Source organism: Ranitomeya imitator, chromosome 5, assembly GCF_032444005.1.
Source record: "Ranitomeya imitator isolate aRanImi1 chromosome 5, aRanImi1.pri, whole genome shotgun sequence".
NCBI lineage: Eukaryota > Metazoa > Chordata > Amphibia > Anura > Dendrobatidae > Ranitomeya > Ranitomeya imitator.
In genome coordinates this window covers 638491959-638517721 of record NC_091286.1, presented here as the reverse complement: position 1 = coordinate 638517721, position 25763 = coordinate 638491959, and the positions used below count along the sequence as shown (strand labels likewise).

At 43.5% G+C, this 25763-nt stretch overlaps 1 protein-coding gene across 1 annotated transcript in view; it reads right to left on the bottom strand.

The window, feature by feature from the left end:
* Positions 1–25763, bottom strand: part of VSNL1 (visinin like 1) — a 188665-nt gene that overhangs the window by 8151 nt on the left and 154751 nt on the right. The window contains exon 3 of the mRNA XM_069728120.1: positions 13349–13564. Coding sequence (XP_069584221.1) covers positions 13349–13564 — 216 coding nt within the window. The remainder of the gene's footprint in view (positions 1–13348; positions 13565–25763) is intronic.

The window sequence follows — 25763 nt, the reverse complement described above, 5'->3', positions numbered from 1 at the left end:
CCTTCCTGAGCACCGGTGCCCAAAACTGGACACAGTACTCCATGTGCGGTCTAACTAGGGATTTGTACAGAGGCAGTATAATGCTCTCATCATGTGTATCTAGACCTCTTTTAATGCACCCCATGATCCTGTTTGCCTTGGCAGCTGCTGCCTGGCACTGGCTGCTCCAGGTAAGTTTATCATTAACTAGGATCCCCAAGTCCTTCTCCCTGTCAGATTTACCCAGTGGTTTCCCGTTCAGTGTGTAATGGTGATATTGATTCCCTCTTCCCATGTGTATAACCTTACATTTATCATTGTTAAACCTCATCTGCCACCTTTCAGCCCAAGTTTCCAACTTATCCAGATCCATCTGTAGCAGAATACTATCTTCTCTTGTATTAACTGCTTTACATAGTTTTGTATCATCTGCAAATATCGATATTTTACTGTGTAAACCTTCTACCAGATCATTAATGAATATGTTGAAGAGAACAGGTCCCAATACTGACCCCTGCGGTACCCCACTGGTCACAGCGACCCAGTTAGAGACTATACCATTTATAACCACCCTCTGCTTTCTATCACTAAGCCAGTTACTAACCCATTTACACACATTTTCCCCCAGACCAAGCATTCTCATTTTGTGTACCAACCTCTTGTGCGGCACGGTATCAAACGCTTTGGAAAAATCGAGATATACCACGTCCAATGACTCACCGTGGTCCAGTCTATAGCTTACCTCTTCATAAAAACTGATTAGATTGGTTTGACAGGAGCGATTTCTCATAAACCCATGCTGATATGGAGTTAAACAGTTATTCTCATTGAGATAATCCAGAATAACATCCCTCAGAAACCCTTCAAATATTTTACCAACAATAGAGGTTAGACTTACTGGCCTATAATTTCCAGGTTCACTTTTAGAGCCCTTTTTGAATATTGGCACCACATTTGCTATGCGCCAGTCCTGCGGAACAGACCCTGTCGCTATAGAGTCACTAAAAATAAGAAATAATGGTTTATCTATTACATTACTTAGTTCTCTTAGCACTCGTGGGTGTATGCCATCCGGACCCGGAGATTTATCTATTTTAATCTTATTTAGCCGGTTTCGCACCTCTTCTTGGGTTAGATTGGTGACCCTTAATATAGGGTTTTCATTGTTTCTTGGGATTTCACCTAGCATTTCATTTTCCACCGTGAATACCGTGGAGAAGAAGGTGTTTAATATGTTAGCTTTTTCCTCGTCATCTACAACCATTCTTTCCTCACTATTTTTTAAGGGGCCTACATTTTCAGTTTTTATTCTTTTACTATTGATATAGTTGAAGAACAGTTTGGGATTAGTTTTACTCTCCTTAGCAATGTGCTTCTCTGTTTACTTTTTGGCAGCTTTAATTAGTTTTTTAGATAAAGTATTTTTCTCCCTATAGTTTTTTAGAGCTTCAATGGTGCCATCCTGCTTTAGTAGTGCAAATGCTTTCTTTTTACTGTTAATTGCCTGTCTTACTTCTTTGTTTAGCCACATTGGGTTTTTCCTATTTCTAGTCCTTTTATTCCCACAAGGTATAAACCGCTTACACTGCCTATTTAGGATGTTCTTAAACATTTCCCATTTATTATCTGTATTGTCATTTCTGAGGATATTGTCCCAGTCTACCAGATTAAGGGCATCTCTAAGCTGGTCAAACTTTGCCTTCCTAAAGTTCAATGTTTTTGTGACTCCCTGACAAGTCCCCCTAGTGAAAGACAGGTGAAACTGCACAATATTGTGGTCGCTATTTCCTAAATGCCCAACCACCTGCAGATTTGTTATTCTGTCAGGTCTATTAGATAGTATTAGGTCTAAAAGTGCTGCTCCTCTGGTTGGATTCTGCACCAATTGTGAAAGATAATTTTTCTTGGTTATTAGCAGAAACCTGTTGCCTTTATGGGTTTCACAGGTTTCTGTTTCCCAGTTAATATCCGGGTAGTTAAAGTCCCCCATAACCAGGACCTCATTATGGGTTGCAGCTTCATCTATCTGCTTTAGAAGTAGACTTTCCATGCTTTCTGTTATATTTGGGGGTTTGTAACAGACCCCAATGACAATTTTGTTACCATTTTTCCCTCCATGAATTTCAACCCATATGGACTCGACATCCTCATTCCCTTCGCTAATATCCTCCCTTAAAGTGGACTTTAGACAAGACTTTACATAGAGACAAACCCCTCCTCCTCTCCGATTTTTACGATCCTTTCTAAACAGACTGTAACCCTGTAAGTTAACTGCCCAGTCATAGCTTTCATCTAACCATGTCTCGGTTATTCCCACTATGTCAAAGTTACCTGTAGATATTTCTGCTTCTAGTTCTTCCATCTTGTTTGTCAGGCTTCTGGCGTTTGCGAGCATGCAGTTTAGAGGATTTTGTTTTGTTCCAATCTCCTCACTGTGGATTGTTTTAGAAATGTTCTTACCTCCCTTCTGAGTATGTTTTCCTGGGTCGTCTTTGTTCGAGTCTAATGTTTTTCTTCCCGTCCCCTCTTCTTCTAGTTTAACGCCCTCCTGATGAGTGTAGCGAGTCTTCTGGCGAATGTGTGTTTCCCAGGTTTGTTGAGGTGTAGTCCGTCTCTGGCGAGGAGTCCATCATACCAGTAATTCACACCGTGGTCCAGGAATCCAAATCCTTGTTGTCTGCACCATCGTCTTAGCCAGTTGTTTGCATCAAGGATCCTGTTCCATCTCCTGGTGCCATGCCCGTCTACTGGAAGGATAGAAGAAAAAACTACCTGTGCATCCAGTTCCTTTACTTTCTTCCCCAACTCTTCAAAGTCCTTGCAAATTGTCGGTAGGTCCTTCCTTGCCGTGTCATTGGTGCCAACATGTATCAGAAGAAATGGGTGGACGTCCTTGGAGCTGAAGAGCTTTGGTATCCTATCGGTCACATCCTTGATCATCGCACCTGGAAGGCAGCATACTTCTCTTGCAGTTATGTCCGGTCTGCAGATGGCTGCTTCGGTGCCTCTCAGTAGTGAGTCTCCCACCACCACCACTCTTCGTTGCTTCTTGGCTGTACTTTTTGCTGTCACTTGTTGCTGTGTGCCCTTTTCTTTTTTGCTTGCTGGTATTGCTTCATTCTTAGGTGTGCCATCTTCATCCTCTACAAAGATTTGATATCGGTTCTTCAGTTGTGTGGTTGGTGATTTCTCCATGGTCTTCTTGCTTCTTTTGGTCACATGCTTCCACTCATCTGCTTTTGGAGGTTCTCTGACACTTTTTGCACCTTCTGTGACCAGTAGAGATGCTTCTGTTCTGTCTAGAAAGTCTTCATTCTCTTTGATGAGTTTCAAAGTTGCTATTCTTTCTTCCAGAGCCCGCACCTTTTCTTCTAAAAGGGCCACTAGTCTACACTTCTGACAGGTGAAATTGGATTCTTCTTCTGGTCGATCTGTGAACATGTAGCACATGCTGCAGCTCACCATGTAGGTTGTCACATCTGCCATGTTGCTCCTAGATCCTGCTGACTTGCTGTGTGTTTTCCTTCTTGTGTAATCTACTCAGCCAAGCTCTCTTGCAATAATGTCCTATAGGCAAAAATTCGCGCGCCGTAAGGCGCGCGGTTTGGTGATGCTTTCGAAGCAGCTGGTCCCGGCTGTACCCAACGATCTTCTAGCTTAGGGAGACTTCGCTTCTCCCAGAAGGCACCTGGAATATGCAAATTAGCCTCCTGAAGCTTGAATCCCTGGTTTGGTGATGCTTTCGAAGCAGCTGGTCCCGGCTGTACCCAACGATCTTCTAGCTTAGGGAGACTTCGCTTCTCCCAGAAGGCACCTGGAATATGCAAATTAGCCTCCTGAAGCTTGAATCCCTGGTTTGGTGATGCTTTCGAAGCAGCTGGTCCCGGCTGTACCCAACGATCTTCTAGCTTAGGGAGACTTCGCTTCTCCCAGAAGGCACCTGGAATATGCAAATTAGCCTCCTGAAGCTTGAATCCCTGGTTTGGTGATGCTTTCGAAGCAGCTGGTCCCGGCTGTACCCAACGATCTTCTAGCTTAGGGAGACTTCGCTTCTCCCAGAAGGCACCTGGAATATGCAAATTAGCCTCCTGAAGCTTGAATCCCTGGTTTGGTGATGCTTTCGAAGCAGCTGGTCCCGGCTGTACCCAACGATCTTCTAGCTTAGGGAGACTTCGCTTCTCCCAGAAGGCACCTGGAATATGCAAATTAGCCTCCTGAAGCTTGAATCCCTGGTTTGGTGATGCTTTCGAAGCAGCTGGTCCCGGCTGTACCCAACGATCTTCTAGCTTAGGGAGACTTCGCTTCTCCCAGAAGGCACCTGGAATATGCAAATTAGCCTCCTGAAGCTTGAATCCCTGGTTTGGTGATGCTTTCGAAGCAGCTGGTCCCGGCTGTACCCAACGATCTTCTAGCTTAGGGAGACTTCGCTTCTCCCAGAAGGCACCTGGAATATGCAAATTAGCCTCCTGAAGCTTGAATCCCTGGTTTGGTGATGCTTTCGAAGCAGCTGGTCCCGGCTGTACCCAACGATCTTCTAGCTTAGGGAGACTTCGCTTCTCCCAGAAGGCACCTGGAATATGCAAATTAGCCTCCTGAAGCTTGAATCCCTGGTTTGGTGATGCTTTCGAAGCAGCTGGTCCCGGCTGTACCCAACGATCTTCTAGCTTAGGGAGACTTCGCTTCTCCCAGAAGGCACCTGGAATATGCAAATTAGCCTCCTGAAGCTTGAATCCCTGGTTTGGTGATGCTTTCGAAGCAGCTGGTCCCGGCTGTACCCAACGATCTTCTAGCTTAGGGAGACTTCGCTTCTCCCAGAAGGCACCTGGAATATGCAAATTAGCCTCCTGAAGCTTGAATCCCTGGTTTGGTGATGCTTTCGAAGCAGCTGGTCCCGGCTGTACCCAACGATCTTCTAGCTTAGGGAGACTTCGCTTCTCCCAGAAGGCACCTGGAATATGCAAATTAGCCTCCTGAAGCTTGAATCCCTGGTTTGGTGATGCTTTCGAAGCAGCTGGTCCCGGCTGTACCCAACGATCTTCTAGCTTAGGGAGACTTCGCTTCTCCCAGAAGGCACCTGGAATATGCAAATTAGCCTCCTGAAGCTTGAATCCCTGGTTTGGTGATGCTTTCGAAGCAGCTGGTCCCGGCTGTACCCAACGATCTTCTAGCTTAGGGAGACTTCGCTTCTCCCAGAAGGCACCTGGAATATGCAAATTAGCCTCCTGAAGCTTGAATCCCTGGTTTGGTGATGCTTTCGAAGCAGCTGGTCCCGGCTGTACCCAACGATCTTCTAGCTTAGGGAGACTTCGCTTCTCCCAGAAGGCACCTGGAATATGCAAATTAGCCTCCTGAAGCTTGAATCCCTGGTTTGGTGATGCTTTCGAAGCAGCTGGTCCCGGCTGTACCCAACGATCTTCTAGCTTAGGGAGACTTCGCTTCTCCCAGAAGGCACCTGGAATATGCAAATTAGCCTCCTGAAGCTTGAATCCCTGGTTTGGTGATGCTTTCGAAGCAGCTGGTCCCGGCTGTACCCAACGATCTTCTAGCTTAGGGAGACTTCGCTTCTCCCAGAAGGCACCTGGAATATGCAAATTAGCCTCCTGAAGCTTGAATCCCTGGTTTGAATCCCTGGATTGCAGCTCCCAGCGTCCGGTCCCGGCGTCTCCCCGCTCTGACTGATCAGGCAGAGGGCGCCGCGCACACTATATGCGTCATCGCGCCCTCTGACCTGAACAGTCAGAGCGCAGATAGACGCCGGGAAGATGGAGCGGCGCCCGGCGGCTGGAACGCGGACAGGTGAATATTACATACTTACCTGGTCCCGGCGTCCGGCTCCTTCTCCCGGACAGCTGTCTTCGGTGCCGCAGCTTCTTCCTCTATCAGCGGTCCCCGCACCGCTGATTAGAGAAATGAATAGGCGGCTCCACCCCTATGGGAGGTGGAGCCGCTTATTCATTTCTCTAATGAGCGGTCCCACGTGACCGCTGAAGAGGGGAAGAAGCTGCAGCACAGAAGACCGTGGGACGGCAGGGACAGCGCGAGGATCGCTGGGACTAGGTAAGTATACCTCAGCGCCCTCTCACCCGCCGACCCCACCGCTACCGTGACTCAAGTATAAGCCGAGAGGGGCACTTTCAGCCCAAAAATTTGGGCTGAAAATCTCGGCTTATACTCGAGTATATACGGTAACTAAGAAGTGGCTTCAGAACAACTCTGTAACCATTCTTGACTGAGACCTGAAAATGGCTGTCCACCAACGTTCCCCATCCAACCTGACGGAAGTGGAGAGGATCTGCAGGGAAGAATGGCAGAGAATCCCCAAATCCAGGTGTGAAAAACTTGTTGCATCATTCCCAAGAAGACTCATGACTGTACGAGCTCAAAAGGTGCTTCTACTCAATACTGAGCCAAGGGTCTGAATACTTATGACCATGTGATGTTTCAGTTTTTCTTTTTTAATAAATTTGCAAAAAATTCTACATTTCTGTTTTTTCTTCAGTCAAGATGGGGTGCAGAGTGTACATTAATGAGAAAAAAAAGAACTTTTTTTGAATTTACCAAATGGCTGCAATGAAACAAAGAGTGAAAGCTTAAGGGGTCTGAATACTTTTCGTACCAACAGTACTTTGTGAAGATTTGGGGTGAAAACGCTCCGTATGATTGAGATTAGATTTGCACCAAACTTATTCCATGGAAATCGAATCTCCCGGAAGGAAATTGAATTTTGGGACATTTGCTGAACTCTACGTCTGATGCAATTTTAAATGTTGTGTGCACACGTTGCAGATTTGCAGATTCAGCATCTCTTGGCAGAAAACGCAGGTAAAAGTCCACACGGATTTGATGCGTTTTTGGTGCGGATTTTCATGCGTTTTTTTCATGCAGATTTGTGTGAGTTTTTGTAAGCTAAATAAAGATCTATTATTTAACAAGAAAAAAGAATTGTGCTGTCATTTCTTGTCCAACCTCTTCATTTACCTACTCCATTGAAAGAATAATGTTTACACACAGGTATAGATAGATAGATAGATAATAGATATATAGATAGATAATAGACAGATAGATGATATAATAGATAGCTAATAGATAGATAAGATAGATAATAGCGCCAGAGCCCACATCAAAGGGGAGAGACACGATATGGGCAGTACATGTACGGCGCATGTCTTGAAGGGGTTAAGCACTGCACGTTTTGCAGTTTATCGGAGGTGGTCGGTCTCCAAGGCAACGAGCTATATACAAGATAAAAATGGTAATATTTCAAGAACCACTGCAAAGTTTAAAAAAAAAATTGTAAAAAAATTTGTTTTACAAGCACTTTCTAACAATACCAATCTATATTCAGGATTAACCCTTTAAAGAACATACTGTAATATATTTATATACTGTAGTGAAGAACGAGTATACTCGTTGCTCCGGTTTTCCAGAGCACGCTCGGGTGGTCTCCGAGTATTTGCTAGTGTTAGGAGATTTAGTTTTCATCGCTGCAGTTTAATGATTTACAGCTACTAGCCAGCATGAGTACATGTGGGGGTTGCCTGGTTGCTAGGGAATCCCCACATGTGTTCAAGCTGTCTAGTAGCCGCAAATTATGCTGCTGACGTGATGAAAACTTAATCTCCGAGTCATAAATACTCGGAGACCACCCGAGCGTGCTCGGGAAAACCCGAGCCAGGAGTACACTCACTCATCACTAATATACTGCTTATTTCTTTACGTATTTTCAGGCAGAAGTCGGGAGAATTTAGCTTAGTCAATCTTCTCCATTCTTTATAGCCACTTTGGCCAGCAGATAAGGGTCATTCGCAGCCCGGATTCCATGTACATCATGTCTTGAAAAGAAGAGTCCTAAACCTGACCTCACTTCCACCCCTCAGTGTGTCTGGGATGCAGTTGCTGACGGCTCAACCACCCAATCTGATACAGTGGCATGCTGAAGCTGTCAGCAGTTTGATTGACAGCTCAGTCATCCAGTCTGGTGCAGGGGTGTGCTGAACTGTTAGTGTGTTGATTGACAGTTCGTCCGTCTGTCCAATCTGAGACTAGGAGATGCTGGGCTGTATCCAGGTGTTCATTGTCCCAGGTAATTGTAAGGCTACATAACTAGGCTGTTAGTCCCAGATCTCTACCAGATATACATTCAGCTACTGTGTGGTTTGTCTCTCTGTGCCTGGCGTTGTTTATAGATCTTTTGTTGCCTGACCTTGGCCCTCGTTCTGACCATCCTTCTGTTTAACCCTTTCTGCTCTGGCCCGCAATCATCTTGGCATTCTGACCTTCAAACGTTACCGCACTACACCTTTGTCTATTCCTTCTGTATATGACATACTTTCCTGGATTTTGACCTCGGACTCCTGGACTATCCCATCTCACGGCTTGGCCGTGAGAAGTGACTCAGCATCACAGTCACAACCATAACTGTAAATGTCACAAATCGCTGCACTGCGGTACCAGGAGTCTGGCGGATAATAAACTGGGTCAGTCCAAAATAATTTATTCATGGCAAAAAAAAAAAATCTGTATTTGTAGGTTTACGAATTAACTGAAAATGCCCAGAAGAGCAAGAAAATAAAAGCTCCTCAAGGCTCTGTCTTGACCTTCAGTTATGCAGCTTATGTAAGAAACTGATGCGGCACCAGAATAATAAATCATCTCGGTTACAAGTCCGTTCAGTTTTAGGCTTTAACGTTGTATGGAGACATCAGATGGAAAATACGGGGCGAGTCAGATACTCCAATAACGCTATTTCAAGCTGCCATTCACCCCAATTCACTATGCGCATGCACACTAAGCCTGGATGAGCATGCATGCTTATATAAATAAGGCAATGCCAGGCGCCGCTCTTGTTCTGCAGAAACAAAGGACGGGGCATGCTGAAATCCAACATGTCTGATCCAAGTTTTCCTTATAGATCAACGTCGACTGATCCCGTTTCAATGGGTTTCAGCCACTTGTGTGTAGGTCCAGTTTAATCCCAGTTCATATGCGCTAGTAACACAAGTGTGAACAGAGTCTAATCAATTACATAATTACATGTATGGTTTCCAATTTTAATTTTGTGGGTTATTTGAGAAATATGTGCTAAAACACTGGGGGTCCTACATACAGCGCCCCCAATGTTAAACACATGGTGCGCACAGAACTTGTGTTTCACCTTCCTCAACGATGTGTGGAAAAAAAGGGCAACATGGAAATGTAATAATGAGTTAACAGGGGTTTTACTATCAAACTTATTGTGACAATTGCACGAGATATGGTATCGATGTGTGATCGGTCAGGGTTTCATCAGGGAGACCCCCAATTATCAGTTTTAGGGCTCAAACACAGTCCGGTTTTCACGTACCAGCAGTATCCATGGTTTTCACTAATAACACTCGTGCCTATGATATTCTATGGGGCTGTGCATTTGTCCGATTCTTTCCTTGGACCAAGTGATCAACGGAAAATATCGGAGACAAGTCTGATTTTAATCCGAAGGTCAAAATTTGACAATGCAATTCAATGGGTCCATGAAAAATTCAGACCGCACTCTGATGTAGTTTTCATGGACGGTCAGAAAGGCGGAGAAACTTTTGTCTTAGATGATTATGCCATTTTTTAGTTTGTTTTCCACTTTATTTGATGCATTTTTGGTGCAGGTTTGAAGCAATGTTTTTAATGCAATTTTTTTTAAGCACAGAAAAGGTTTGAATCAGCGCTTAAAAATACAGCTGCCTTTTTTACATGCTTTTTTTTTTTACATGATTTTTTTCCAGGCTCCCCATAGAAGCCTAAAGAGAAAAAAAAAGCACCCCCAAAATTACACAATTCACCGGCATCTTTAAAAAACACAGTGGGCATGAATTTTCACATCTACTTTGCTTGAACAGTTAAACGCAACAGATTTTCAGCACTAAAATAACCGTACAGTATATTCCCTCTACATAGGAACACGGCCTAATGATTTTCATGCATTTTTTACATGTGCTGTTTTTGTGCCTTTTTTTCCCTACATAGAAGCCTATGGGAAAGCACTGTAAATAGATGCCACATGAAGAGCAGGTCGTGTACGGGAAAAATACCAGGAGTCCAAAAACCAAACGAAAACACCACAAAGTGGATCAGCTCCAAAATCCACATCAAAAACTGCTTCAAATGCTCTTCGAACACGAGTCCTACTGATTTCAGTGGGGAATCTATAGCGCTATTCATATAGTTTCTTTCTTACAATTTGGATCTGAAAATCTTGCCTTGGAAAAAAAATGTGACGTCAATTCATTGAAAAACTTTCCTCAGGGAATCCACTCCAAACATAATGTAAACGGCAGGAAAAAAAATAAGATAAAAAAAAAAACAGAACAAATTTTTGGTCAACTTATAGTTGTGCAAAAATTCTTCATTTTTTTAAAATTTTTAAGAAAGTGTCGGCAACTTTTTGGCCAGGAGGGGTGTAGTCGAGCAAAGGTGACAAAATTATCATAATTTATGACATAAACCTGCTGTGAATTCCAACAGCAGAGCACTCCAGCCTGTGACTGGAGTAACATTTCTGGCAGGGGTGCTCGGCAGCTGAAATATATGCCGCATTCATTAAAAGGGGTGTACAGACTTGGGGCTCAAGGCTGAAGTCACTGTATGTGACTGCAGACTTGTGAATCCTCACAGCACACAGAGTCCTGTGATGACGCTGGATGCGGGCGGTCATGTGACACATACTGGTGGCCACATTCCAACTAGACATGTTCGGACTCACTCAACTCACTTGTATTGATAAAGGCCGCGAAGTCTAGTCGGCACATGACTGCGTGTATGCAAATCATTCTCCGTCCACTCCTGGAGAATCCGGACAGCATGCACACCGCACGCTGAGAGGATTCACGAGTCTGCAGTCACACAGAGTGACTATAGACTTGAACCCCAAGCCTGGACAACCCCTTTATGAAGCACACGCCTCTTAATGAATTTGGTGCATCTCCCTTCATCTCTTGTACACATTGCATTCTTTTCAATGACAGCTCTGTCTGTACGGCTTAAGAATGTAATGGGGTATTGACCTGATACCCCTCTCGCCCTATGATGCCCGCCCTTGTGATGCCTCACAGTCTCCCATATCATCATCTGCCGATGTGAAAGTGTGGCCATACCAGATGCATCGTACCCTTCAGCTGCAGCGCTCCGTGCGTGTCCCTTTCTGCTGCGCGTCCATTATTCATGAGGTTAGGAATGTATGAACACAATATTATGACAACGAGCTACTTCTTCTGTATAAAGCTATGCTCTTATCTCGTTTCGCTCGCCCCCCGGCCTTTGGTTACAGCACTGACAATTGCAAAATAACACACACTAATTGCTGGAATAAGCTACTGATATAGCAGAGCTGGGTTTGTCGTGTGGTTCTTTGGAAAAGCAGATTAAAGAAGAGCTGTTTGCTCCTAATTTTACATAGGGCAGATGCTTAAAGGGGACGTGTCACCTCTCCTGATAGGTCCGTTTTAGTAAAGACTTGTATTCTCCATTAAAAAAAACCTACATTTGGATCATGTTTTCTTATAATTCTACGTTGTGCCATTTCTGTTATTACTCCCAGAAAATTCTGATTATATTGAAATCTGGATGTTAACATTTCTCCTCTTCAAAGTTACTCTTTGTACGGACACACCCTCTAACTTGTTACTGATTGGACAGCGTTACTCTATGTAGGCACTCACCCAAAAACTGGTAACTGATTGGATTTAGTCACTCTGCATAAGGACACACCCACAAACTGGTCACTGATTGGACAGTCACTCTGTGTAGTGACACACCCACAAACTGGTCACTGATTGGACAGTCACTCTGTGTAGTGACACACCCACAAAATGGTCACTGATTGGACAGTCACTCTGTGTAGTGACACACCCACAAACTGGTTACTGATTGGATTTAGTCACTCTGCATAAGGACACACCCACAAACTGGTCACTGATTGTTTCCTTACACAGAGTGACTCTGTCCACCCACAAACTGGTTAATGATTGGGACAGAGTCACTCCGTGTAGGGACACACCCACAAACTGGTCACTGATTGTTTCCTTACACAGAGTGACTCTGTCCACCCACAAACTGGTTAATGATTGGGACAGAGTCACTCCGTGTAGGGACACACCCACAAACTGGTCACTGATTGGACAGTCACTCTCTGTAGGGACACACCCACAAACTGGTCACTGATTGGACAGTCACTCTGTGTAGTGACACACCCACAAACTGGTTACTGATTGGATTTAGTCACTCTGCATAAGGACACACCCACAAACTGGTCACTGATTGGACAGTCACTCTGTGTAGTGACATACCCACAAACTGGTCACTGATTGGACAGTCACTCTGTGTAGTGACACACCCACAAACTGGTTACTGATTGGACCGAGTCTCTCTGTGTAGGGACACACCCACAAACTGGTTACTGATTGGACCGAGTCTCTCTGTGTAGGGACACACCCACAAACTGGTTACTGATTGGGACAGAGTCACTCTGTGTAGGGACACACCCACAAACTGGTTACTGATTGGACCGAGTCTCTCTGTGTAGGGACACACCCACAAACTGGTTACTGATTGGGACAGAGTCACTCTGTGTAGGGACACACCCACAAACTGGTTACTGATTGGACCGAGTCTCTCTGTGTAGGGACACACCCACAAACTGGTTACTGATTGGACTGAGTCTTTCTGTGTAGGGACACACCCACACACTGGTTACTGATTGGACCGAGTCTCTCTGTGTAGGGACACACCCACAAACTGGTTACTGATTGGACCGAGTCTCTCTGTGTAGGGACACACCCACAAACTGGTTACTGATTGGACCGAGTCTTTCTGTGTAGGGACACACCCACAAACTGGTTACTGATTGGACCGAGTCTCTCTGTGTAGGGACATGTCCTCATACTGGTATTAATTGTCAATTTCTCCATAAATTTTGAGGAGGAATAACAGGGGAATGACACATTCCAGTTATAAGAAAGGGTGCTCGGGAATTGTGATATGAAGAGGTAAATAATTGTTTACTAATAAAAGATATGTCAGGAGAGCTGACAAGTGCCCTTTTATTGACAGTCCTATGTAAAATTACAGTCACTGCTATAAAGGTAGGGGAGGTTACTGTCACACTAGAGCCTCAGTGGGGGAGAGAAGCTGGATGGCATTATAACACAACCCCTAACCATCCATAGCCGGGCGGTGTTATCACGTTCTGCCATGTAGCCGGAGACAATGCCCCTCTGACACATCCATCCAGCTTTGTGCTGTGTTAATTGCCCTCCATAAAAGCTTTCATCTACGCTGCCCGTGCTTTGCTGCGTAGGGTGGTGACGTGAGTCCTAACGAAGCTCGGCGGACAATCACTCACCTCTATGATCTCCAGCATCTCCACCCTGGTAATTTTACCATCTCCGTCCAGGTCATACATATTGAAAGCCCAATTTAGTTTCTGTTCGAAGCTTCCCCTTGAAGTGATGGACAGTGCGCAGATGAACTCTCTGAAGTCGATGGTCCCATCTCCGTTTTTATCAAAGGTTCTGAATGCGTGCTGGGCAAACTTTGATGCGTCTCCGTATGGGAAAAACTGGGAAGAAGACAGAAAAAAAAAATCTATGAAACATAAGTATAAGATATAATGTAAGGCGCCAGTCACACAAGGTTTTCCTGCTGCACCGATCCACCCGTAAAGTTACAAGATACAATTCTGGCCACCACTAGGGGGAGCTCCGGAGCTTACTGCATACAGCACATGTACAGGTCCTTCTCAAAAAATTAGCATATAGTGTTAAATTTCATTATTTACCATAATGTAATGATTACAATTAAACTTTCATATATTATAGATTCATTATCCACCAACTGAAATTTGTCAGGTCTTTTATTGTTTTAATACTGATGATTTTGGCATACAACTCCTGATAACCCAAAAAACCTGTCTCAATAAATTAGCATATCAAGAAAAGGTTCTCTAAACGACCTATTACCCTAATCTTCTGAATCAACTAATTAACTCTAAACACATGCAAAAGATACCTGAGGCTTTTATAAACTCCCTGCCTGGTTCATTACTCAAAACCCCCATCATGGGTAAGACTAGCGACCTGACAGATGTCAAGAAGGCCATCATTGACACCCTCAAGCAAGAGGGTAAGACCCAGAAAGAAATTTCTCAACAAATAGGCTGTTCCCAGAGTGCTGTATCAAGGCACCTCAATGGTAAGTCTGTTGGAAGGAAACAATGTGGCAGAAAACGCTGTACAACGAGAAGAGGAGACCGGACCCTGAGGAAGATTGTGGAGAAGGACCGATTCCAGACCTTGGGGAACCTGAGGAAGCAGTGGACTGAGTCTGGTGTGGAAACATCCAGAGCCACCGTGCACAGGCGTGTGCAGGAAATGGGCTACAGGTGCCGCATTCCCCAGGTAAAGCCACTTTTGAACCATAAACAGCGGCAGAGGCGCCTGACCTGGGCTACAGAGAAGCAGCACTGGACTGTTGCTAAGTGGTCCCAAGTACTTTTTTCTGATGAAAGCAAATTTTGCATGTCATTCGGAAATCAAGGTGCCAGAGTCTGGAGGAAGACTGGGGAGAAGGAAATGCCAAAATGCCTGAAGTCCAGTGTCAAGTACCCACAGTCAGTGATGGTGTGGGGTGCCATGTCAGCTGCTGGTGTTGGTCCACTGTGTTTCATCAAGGGCAGGGTCAATGCAGCTAGCTATCAGGAGATTTTGGAGCACTTCATGCTTCCATCGGCTGAAATGCTTTATGGAGATGAAGATTTCATTTTTCAGCACGACCTGGCACCTGCTCACAGTGCCAAAACCACTGGTAAATGGTTTACTGACCATGGTATTACTGTGCTCAATTGGCCTGCCAACTCTCCTGACCTGAACCCCATAGAGAATCTGTGGGATATTGTGAAGAGAAAGTTGAGAGACGCAAGACCCAACACTCTGGATGAGCTTAAGGCCGCTATTGAAGCATCCTGGGCCTCCATAACATCTCAGCAGTGTCACAGGCTGATTGCCTCCATGCCACGCCGCATTGAAGCAGTCATTTCTGCCAAAGGATTCCCGACCAAGTATTGAGTGCATAACTGAACATTATTATTTGTTGGTTTTTTTGTTTGTTATTAAAAAACACTTTTATTTGATTGGATGGGTGAAATATGCTAATTTATTGAGACAGGTTTTTTGGGTTATCAGGAGTTGTATGCCAAAATCATCAGTATTAAAACAATAAAAGACCTGACAAATTTCAGTTGGTGGATAATGAATCTATAATATATGAAAGTTTAATTGTAATCATTACATTATGGTAAATAATGAAATTTAACACTATATGCTAATTTTTTGAGAAGGACCTGTATACACTGGATGCAGTACGTTTCCTTATTGCTAAGCAGAGGATTTGGAACAATGTGTCAGAAGAAAAAAATACCTGTCTCAATACAGATAAAGTGAATAAAAAAAGAATTTCAAAAGAAAGAGCTCACTGAAGGATTCTTAATTAACTTATTCTGCAGTCCGCAATGTGCAGAGATACAAAGAGCCTGTAGGAAAAAAAAAAGAAGCCAAACTGCAAATGTAATAAAACCCAAACGCAAAAATAATTTTCAGCCCTAAATCCAGGCATTTATGCAAAAAAAAATGTCACTGAAGGTATCCATATCATTTTTCTTCACCAATATGTCAGATTTATTTACAATAGATCACACTGACCAGTCTTTCCATTTTAGAAAAGTATTCCTGGTCTTGATGGGAGCTGTTTCTTATGCACGTCTCCATATTGTAGGGCAGGCCTGACGTATAGGACATGATATACAGCATGAAGAGACTACATAGCAGCAGGTTACTCCGGGTCCCTATGGATCCTGCATTGGATGTCTGCCATTTGCTGACTCAGGGACAAGACAACTTACAAAAAAAAAATGGCAAGAACATGTAACGTCAGGAAAAACTGAGCAGAACAGTGGAATAAAGTAGAACAGCAGGTGAAATGAAGCATCCGGGACGTCATCACTGCGCCATATTCTATATAGGCCGCTCATAAATCATGGAGCCACATTTAGCTCTAACCCCGAGCTCTGGCTCTACAGCTTCCTGCACACTGGGCCGGCCGGAGATGAAGTCAATGAAAGTTATGCATCAAAATCAAGTGTGTTTCTATGCAATCGATATCCAATGTCCACATGTAACTGCAGCCCAACAGGGACACCATTTTGTAATGTAAATTGTACATTTTTTGGCTCCAGTTCATTATCCTAGTCCCCCTTCTCCACTTAGTGCTGATTAGCGGATTGTGAGGCTTACTGGTGTGTATGTCATCATTTTCCCCTACAATGAGCTACCATCAAAATTTGCAACCAGAAAATGTTTACTAGATCTATATCCATTAGTTAATTGTAGCCCTCCATAATTTACTCAAGTGCCATAGGCAGGTGAAAGCGAAGGGACCCACTGAGTGAATCCAGAGCGTCTCAGTGTCCTGGTCAGTGTCTTTGCTAAGCCCACTACTGGCCCTTTGACTGACATGTAGGCACCTGCAACATTACCTAAAGACTGCCCAAAAATTAGTGTTTTCTGTAGAAGAGTTGAAAACTGGCGCATGCGCATAGTGTTGGCTCTTGTGTGGGAAAAGTAATCAATTTTGCTCTGGGCAGAGCCAACCTCAAAGCTCATTAGAGGCCATCTAGACTGGAGGGAGAACAGACTAAAATTCATTACAATGGATAACTGACATCTTAGCTGGAAACCGGCGCATGCGCAGTGTTGGCTCTTCGTTGGGAAAAGTAATCCATTTTGCATTGTGTACATTCAATCTCAAGCTCATGCCGTGTCATCTAGACTGGAGGAAGAACAGACCGAAATTGATTACTTTGTCCAAAACAGTGTACAAAGATTGACACTGCGCATGCGCCGATCTTCAGCTCTGAGAGTTTGCTTTTCTGTGGGAAGATTAATCAATTCTGTGATATTTTTCACAACTTTGTCAATCGTTCTACATTTCTTTGGTCCTCATTATTATACATTTATTAGTCGTTTTCCACCAGTTTTTGGCACAAATTGCACAATTTTATAAAAGTACGTGTGACAGAAATTTTCCTTTTTTTTCTTTGCTCTTTTGCCACCAAACTTCATGTCAAGTATGTAATGACTTTCCAGGGGAAGTAGCTAAATCCACATAATGTAGTCATGATCTTGCCATATTCCCAACTATATCTAATATACGGTAGAACGTCTAATCCACATTTATCAGAAGTGCCTACATTTCATTTTTAGACTAAAAAAATAAAAAAAATAAAAAAATTCAGCTCCTAATAGTGTCAACATTAGATAAAGGGCTTTAGGGTTTTCTGTAGAAAAGTCTACATGGATTTAATAATTCTGGTCTTCTAGCTGCTGCTTTATGACAAACTTCACAAAATGAAGCCGAGAAAATATGTCTGCAAGCAGTTTTTCCTCCCGTATTCTAGCGTGTGATCGGTGAAAGACACACATCACGGATAGATATCACCAACAACTGATGGTTCACAATACTATAAAATAAGTCCCTAGCGCAGCGGTAAAACTCCTCACTATGGACAAAAAGGAAATATACTGTACTTAGGTGGACAAAGGAAATGGATGGGAGTACAAAGGTGATGGAGTATATCATTGGGTGTCCAGGAGTAAAAAAAATTGGAGAATTTGGGTGACAAACTTAGAAATCCTCAAAATTTTGAGTTTTGAGATTATGAGGAGGATTTGGCGAGATTATTTTTTGGAGCAGAAACTGAGCAGCATCTCTCCAAATGCTCCTCAAATACTCAAAACTTGGTTCTGGTGATGCATTACTAATGTACTCATGGTGGTTCTGGTGATGTATTCATGTAAGTACCTCTTTATATTTTTTGCACCCATTGGGATTAGTTCAGTATGGCACTGTGGCCCTTGGACCAAAAAAATGTTGCGTACTCTTGGGTTAGAGGCAATGGTGAAGAATATGGTAGGGTACCCAAAGGTAATGATGTTAGAGGGAATAGTAGAGAATATTGTTGTGTGGATGGAGTTAAGGTTAGAGGCAACGGTAGAAAAGATGTTGGGTGCACAGAGGTTAAGAGGCAATGGAACACCATATGGTTGGATGTACTGGGGTAATGATGGAAAGGGTAGAAGCAAAGGTGGAAGATAGAGTTGGGTGCGTACAGGTAATGGAGGAGAGTTTAGAGGCAGTGGGTGTACAGGTGTGATGATAAGAGAATTTGACTGAGTGGACACCGGTAATAGTGCAGAGCATTGTTGGGAGAACAGAAGTAATGGATGAGTGGTTAGAGGCAATGGTGGAGGATGTGGTTGTGTAGACAAATGATAGAGAACTTGGTGGCCTGAACAGGTTGGGCAGACAGACGCAATGGTGGAAGGGCAGAGAAGGGATAGAGAATGAAGAAGTGGTAAATAGTATAGTGGGAGATAATGCCCAGGATGGAAGGATTGATAACGGCAACATAGAAAAGAAAGGAAAACAGATATGGTGGAAGCGTAGACTGAAGTGTTAGCAGACAGGATGAAGAGGTAGAATATTAGACTAAGAATAAAAAAGGCTACATATAAACAATTGCGGGGAGGTAATGGCACCGAGTGGTTATAGATAATGGAGAAGACAGGGAGGATGAATAGTAATTATATATACCGTAATAGATGAGAAGTCAAACAATGGGCAGAACTGATGGGTGGAGAGAAATAAAAAGGGCAAGACAGGAGGAAGAATGGAGTAAAATAAAGAACTTGGCACTCAACTTAGAATGTCATTGCAAAAGGATTTTTTTTATTGTTGCAGTCTGTATAAATATTTCGGTCTTATCTAGACCTTCATCAGTCCGACTGCTTGTCACAGAAGGATTAAGGTGTAGAATTGTATACACAGGATTGGAGTAATGGGCTCCTCAAAAATGTTTATGAAGTTTGGTAAAGGAGTTGCTTCTATCAGAAGTCATGTGTAGAGAATAGATATACAGTACAGACCAAACGTTTGGACACACCTTCTCATTTAAAGATTTTTCTGCATTTTATCGACTATGAAAATTGTACATTCACACTGAAGGTATCAAAACTATGAATTAACACATGTGGAATTATATACTTAACAAAAAAGTGTGAAACAACTGAAATTATGTCTAATATTCTAGGTTCTTCAAAGTAGCCACATTTTGCTTTGATGACTGCTTTGCACACTCTTGGCATATAACTGTAGCAAGATAGCATATGGTAGACCTTATTGGGTTGCTGTCTTAGTACTGTCATAGAATGCGCCTATAATAAGATTACAGTCCTGGTGCCACAGGGGCTTAATGTACTCCGTATGAGGGGTCCCTGCTGTGGAAAGGTGGACTGTGCCCTCGCCTTATTTCCACAGCAGGGACCGCTGTGCTCTGCTTTACGGCCGGCGCTGACAGTCAATGCAGGGAAGCTGACGCCGGGGGACGTGACAGACATCGAAATGTGAGTATGTAGTGTTTTTTTTTTTTTTTACTTTTACAATGGTAACCAGGGTAAATATCAGGTTACTGAGCGCGGCCCTGCACTTAGTAACCCGATATTTACCCTGGTTACAAGTGAACACATCTCTGGATCGGCGTCACACACGCCGATCCAGCGATGACAGCGGTTGATCAGCGACCAAAAAAAGGTCCTGATCATTCCCCAGCGACCAACGATCTCCCAGCAGGGGCCTGATCGTTGGTCGCTGTCACACATAACGAGATCGTTAGCGTGATCGTTGCTACGTCACAAAAAGCGTAACGTTGCAACGATATCGTTAACGAAATCGTTATGTGTGAAGGTACCTTAAGGTCTACCATATGCTATCTTGCTACAGTTATATCTATTCTCAACACGTGAATTTTGATAGAAGCAACTCCTTTACCGAACTTCATAAACATTTTTGAGGAGCCCATTACTCCAATCCTGTGTGTACGATTCTACACCTTAATCCTTCTGTGACAAGCAGTCGGACTGATGAACGTTTATACAGACTGCAACAATAAAAAAAATCATTTTGCAATGACATACTAAGTTGAGGGCCAAGTTCTTTATTTGACTGCACATTGGTTTTGGTAACCTATTTGAGCACCTCACGGTAGTGCCACGCTATACTTCACAGGAGGAAGAATGGAGGCGCGCATGGAGAGGATGAAAATGGTAGTGTGTGAGACAATGGAGTGGATGAACAAAAATAGATAACATTAGAGAGATGCGGGGAGGGAGCTGAGATAATGTGGAGACTGGGCAAAGAGAGAAAAGAACTGGAAAAATGAATTGAAGACAAATGTTAATAGAAGAAAGAACAGTGAAGAAATGAGTAGAGGCGAAAAGTAGATAGAGGGAAGGTCAAAGAGGACAAAAGAGTGGATAAGGGTGGATAAAGAGATAAGGATGATACAGGGTAATGGTGAAGAATATCGTGGGCTAGAGGACTGGCTGGGGATATAGATACTGTACGTTGGGGGTAAATACGGTAAGTAGTGTTCTACTGATGAGTGGATAGAGTAGCAGGATAGCACGTAATCGTAGAGGTTGACCATCTTCGTCCATGTGATCTACTAGGACATATAGAAGATATACGGAGTGGCTTTTTCCTTTGAAGGTCGTTCAGCAAATGTAATAGGCAACGTGTAATAAAACATTTCCCCCTAAAATAAATCAAGATTCTTCCTCAAATTACTATTTGGGTCCCCAAGTCACACGCCAATCTGGTTACCAGGACAGGATTTACATTCAGTTCACAGACAGCTGCCAGAGATATTGAGGCAGACTACAAAATAATGAAGAAAAAAAAGGTGAAAAAGAAACGGCAGGTTTGGTTATTGGAGTTTGAGAATTCATGAAGCACAGCGACGGGATTTACTAGACTTATTTACTATACAGTATTCAGCAGAAACGGAAAACAATCACAGCCCTGCCACCAAATCAATCCCGCTCTCCCTGTGCAATTCCACCGAGAGTGAACTGTACAACTGATAAAAGGACAAGAAAAAAATCAAATCCGCAATGATTTTTTTTTCCGTTCGTTTACTAATAGAAAAAAAAAAAGGTCAGATCCAACAAAGCAGGATCATCGAACGCTTTTAGTCTGTTTCACTTCTCTTACTTGAATGGGAAAATTAGAGATCTGGGATAGTAGGAATCCAGTGTAAATTTGCTTCAGTAAGAAGCTGCTGAAAATTTCTCTCTTATATTGCATCTGAATAGATGACCAGCTGATTAGCTGATCGTCGGCGCCTGGCTAACAGCTAATTTTCCCAGCGAAACTCCAGGACTGTTCTCCTGCAGCAGCCACTAGTGGGAAAATGTAGTATTACATCCCAAGACTTCAGATGCATATAATGCACAGACTTGAGTCCATCAATGCAAGATCATAACGCAGGTCCCATATTCTCCTTCATAATGTCCGTACCTTACTAAGCCAAGTGGATAAGGGTTGTCTTCATGAAAAATCCATTTAATCTAGAACATACTGTATGTATCAATAGAGACTGCTCGTTCGGTTACTCTGGGGTCTCTCCGGAAAGGGGGCTCAGCTCAGGTTTTTGCCAAGGCTCTGAACATTCTCAAGTGGAGAAGAATCTAAATCAAGACTTCTAATAAACTCTTCTCCTCTGGGACGGTTAATGTGGTGGGTGATCAAGCATTAAGCACTCCTGTCCCAATTAGTGAGCATCTGATGGTACGATTCATCACATGGAAAGGGTCCCATCTTCTCAGAAATATGGTCTGCAGGTAGATCGAGGGCACCATGGGAATGTAGGAGCCATCTGGAAATACTATTACTGTAACTGTTCCAGCACATTTAGAAGGCTTCAAATCATTTTAGGAGACTCTATGGGAAGGGAAAGGGGATCTACGGATTTCAGAAGGACGGAGAAGATTCCACCTCGTAAGGCCTCTTTCACACTTCCGTCATTTAGCTCCTGTGGAAATCCATCGATTTTGGAGAAAACAGGATCCTGCAAATTTTTATTTTTTTTTTATTTTTTAAAAAGCATCATTGTGCTATAAACAGAAATCAAACTGGCTCACCATAAGTGGCCAAAATTACCCTCTACCTGCTATACACAAAAGTCCCTGGCAAAGAAAATTATATATTTGTACCACATAGCATAAAGTGTTGCTTTGTAGTATAACAAGGTATTTGAATGTATAAAAGTGGATTTCCCAAAACCAGGAATTGTACAAAATCCAACATCAAGCAATAAAGTGTATTAGTGCAAAAAATAAATGCCAGACCCTAGGAGAAGAAGGGGGTTTGTTCCACGTGTTTCGCCACATCACATAAGGCTTCCTCAGGGGCAACACACATGGGCACATACAGACCCTCTACTTCCCCTAGGGTATTTATTTTTTGCACTTATACACTTTATTGCTTGATATTAGATGTTGTACGATTCCTGTTTTTGGGAGATCCGCTTTTATACATACATATACCTTGTTACAGTACATAAGGGCACTTTATGCTGTGTGGTACCTATATATTATTTTTTTTGCAGGCCAGGGACCTTTGTCTTTAGGAGGTGGGGGGTAATTCTGGCCACTTTGATGTCTGTTTATAGCACATTGATGCTTTTTAAAAATGTTTTAACCATTTTTTCCCCTTGCATTTTGCTTAAAAGCTTTCATTTTGAACGTATTTTTGTTCTGACACCCAATAGTGTGCACTGTAATTATTCTTATAGCTCTTGGTCTGTTTCTTTTGGTACATGTTTTACAAGTATGTAGCACCTAGGAATCAGTGACATAACTTGAAGATCATGGATCACAATCCAAAAACTTCAACAGTGTACCCCCCAATTATTGCAAGTCTTTAATAGCATTGTTCTTTTTATATAGGCATAAGGGACTTGTGGGGTCCCTATAAGGGACTTTTGGGGTTCTCATAGGCTCCAGGGCCTGGGTGCGATTCTGCGCCCCTGCTAGGAATTATATGTGAGTCGTACCAGTCGATTTGCTACCTGGGCAATCCCCCTGATCACTTTGGATCATTTTATGGGGGTTACTCTTTACCTAGACAGAATTACTTGCTATTGACCCCTGTGTGCAACTTTCATGAAATAAATACAACTATAAAACAAGTCGAAAAAAATAGTAAAAAGTTTGCAATAGACAAAGGAAGGAATTTTTTTTTCTTTATTATAAAAACGAGCTCATTAAGATAACTTTTTTTCCCAAATGGCCCCTAGTGGATCAAACGTTATCATCCCCCTCAGTATGGGAAGTGACCCTATACCAGTAATGGGATGTGTGTATGAGCCGCTATATAAAACTTAATTGGCAATTAACGATTCCAGGGAAAACACAAGGCTCTGTTTGCCGTCCCAGCAGAAACCCATTTTTTCATTATCTTTCATTGTGTCAGACGGGATCAGTAAATGTTGTGTGACACATTGTAACCTAAATTATTATTATGACAGATTGTATTATTTAATGAACACCGCTCCCCGCCCATCTCACAGAGGACAATGGAACGTCGCTGCCCTCCTACCGACGGATACAATGTGACCGAGGGCTGGAAACGCCTGTTTATCCCGGCAGCAATCACCGTAATGTACCTACTCAGGGGGCATAAGGGCATCTGAGCGACAATAATCTTTTAATTGCAGCAATTACATATTCATTCTGCTTACAATGCTGAGGCTCCACAATCCCTGAAAAATATACATATTTCAAAGCTCGAGCCGCAAGTGTATAACTGAAGGCTGTAGATTTTATAATTACTGCATTTTTCTGGCTGTGAGATTCTGTTCTGCAGCTACCACTAGGGGGAGCTAAAGACAAAGATGTATACAGCTAGTCCTCAATGCAAGTGAATGAGCTCCCCCTAGTGGAGACCGTAGGTAGTTGTTCTGGCATGAGAAGCATTTTAATAATGGGCACCTTTATGTTGCTAGTCCACATAGCAGTTGTGTGCCCTGCCATGCTACGGCACTGTGAAAGCTGATTTTTGCACACCACGGGTCACTTACATGATGAGATTTTTTTCTTTAGTTTCCCGTTATTTTGGTGAATTTAATTAGCTTGTAATATAGGAAATGTCACTGTACAGCATTTCTCCCAATCTGTGCATGCATAACTGATCCTGTACAGTACAGAGAAATCTGGCACTTCTCGCTTGAGTCACATGACCGCGTCCGCACTACAAAGGGTGTATGGGTGGAAGCGTGCCAGTACCTTGGTATTTACTTTGCAAATAAACAGAGTAAGTAACGGCCTAGCCTAATACGTGGGAGAACAAAACATTCAGTCCATGCTCGGCATGCTGAGATCACGTTCCACTTCTCTGCAAAGAGTTTTCTTTATAAACTTTTAGTTTCACACTGCACATATTGCTCATCCTTAGGTACAACGTATCTGGGGTTAGAGGGATGACCACACAAATGCATTTATCATAAAGGTTTCAAGGAACACTCTGAGCAAAACCGATAAATGTCCTCAGGTTACACAAATAAAACTTGCTTTTGGTGCACATACAGGTCTGAAATGTCCAGGAACTGTCCAAGATTCCCATTAACTGTGACTTGCCACCCACACTTTTTATGTGGGTGGTTTCTCTTCATCAGCATTCTTATGCCAGCACCATAGGAGCTGGAACTTCCCTTCCCTAACCTCCCAGCATGCTTTTCTCTTACCACTGTCCAATAGCTCGAAAGTACTGAACAGACAGCCTGCCACTCTGTTATGCCTGTGTATAGTGTGATAAACCGGAGAACAGGAACAGCGAGACAACCTCCAAACCCCACCAGCTGTAATCTATCGGTGTTTATGCTGCTGGAGATGGATTGCACTTGGCAACAGGCAGTGGACCACAAGTTACACAGAAAAGAGAAAGTGGATGTGACATCTGTTTTAGTGCCTGCCCTTCCTTTCTTTGCTTCTGTCATCAGACAGTGTCAGTCATGTTGCAGGCGACAACTCTAGTTGTGTCCCCTAGACTTGTAGTCCAGTCTGGGCTGGGAGATGGAGAGTTTACTTCTGTCAGTATTTGCTCTGTGCTCTGTGGCGTGAGCTTGGCTGCAAGCTATATAAACTCCTGATATCCTGCGGACCACTGACAGTTATAATTTGACTAGCTTCAGCGAACTTCTGTATATCTTTCTTGTATTCCCACTGGACATTCCAGATTTTGACCTTGGCTTGTTTTTCTACTACGCTTCTGCCTTTTGTTTTGTCCCTGCACTGACTTCTTGGTTCTAATCTGGCTACTGAACCATTCTTTCTGCCAACCTGCACCACAGGCCAGCAGCTGACTCTGTAGCCCCAACCCAGGGGTCCACCATAGGCGAGCAGCTGACTCTGTTGCCCCAACCCAGGGGTCCACCATAGGCGAGCAGCTGACTCTATTGCCCCAACCCAGGGGTCCACCATAGGCCAGCAGCTGACTCCGTAGCCCCAACACAGGGGTTCACCATAGGCCAGCAGCTGACTCTGTAGCCCCAACCCAGGGGTCCACCATAGGCCAGCAGCTGACTCCGTAGCCCCAACACAGGGGTCCACCATAGGCCAGCAGCTGACTCTGTAGCCCCAACACAGGGGTCCACCATAGGCCAGCAGCTGACTCCGTAGCCCCAACACAAGGGTCCACCATAGGCCAGCAGCTGACTCTGCAGCCCCAACACAGGGGTCCACCATAGGCCAGCAGCTGACTCTGTAGCCCCAACACAGGGATTCATGTACAGGTCCAGATCTCTGTACAAGGCTTAAAGCATGAAGCCCAGAGAAAATCCTGACATCTGGGTTAACGAGAGTGGCTTA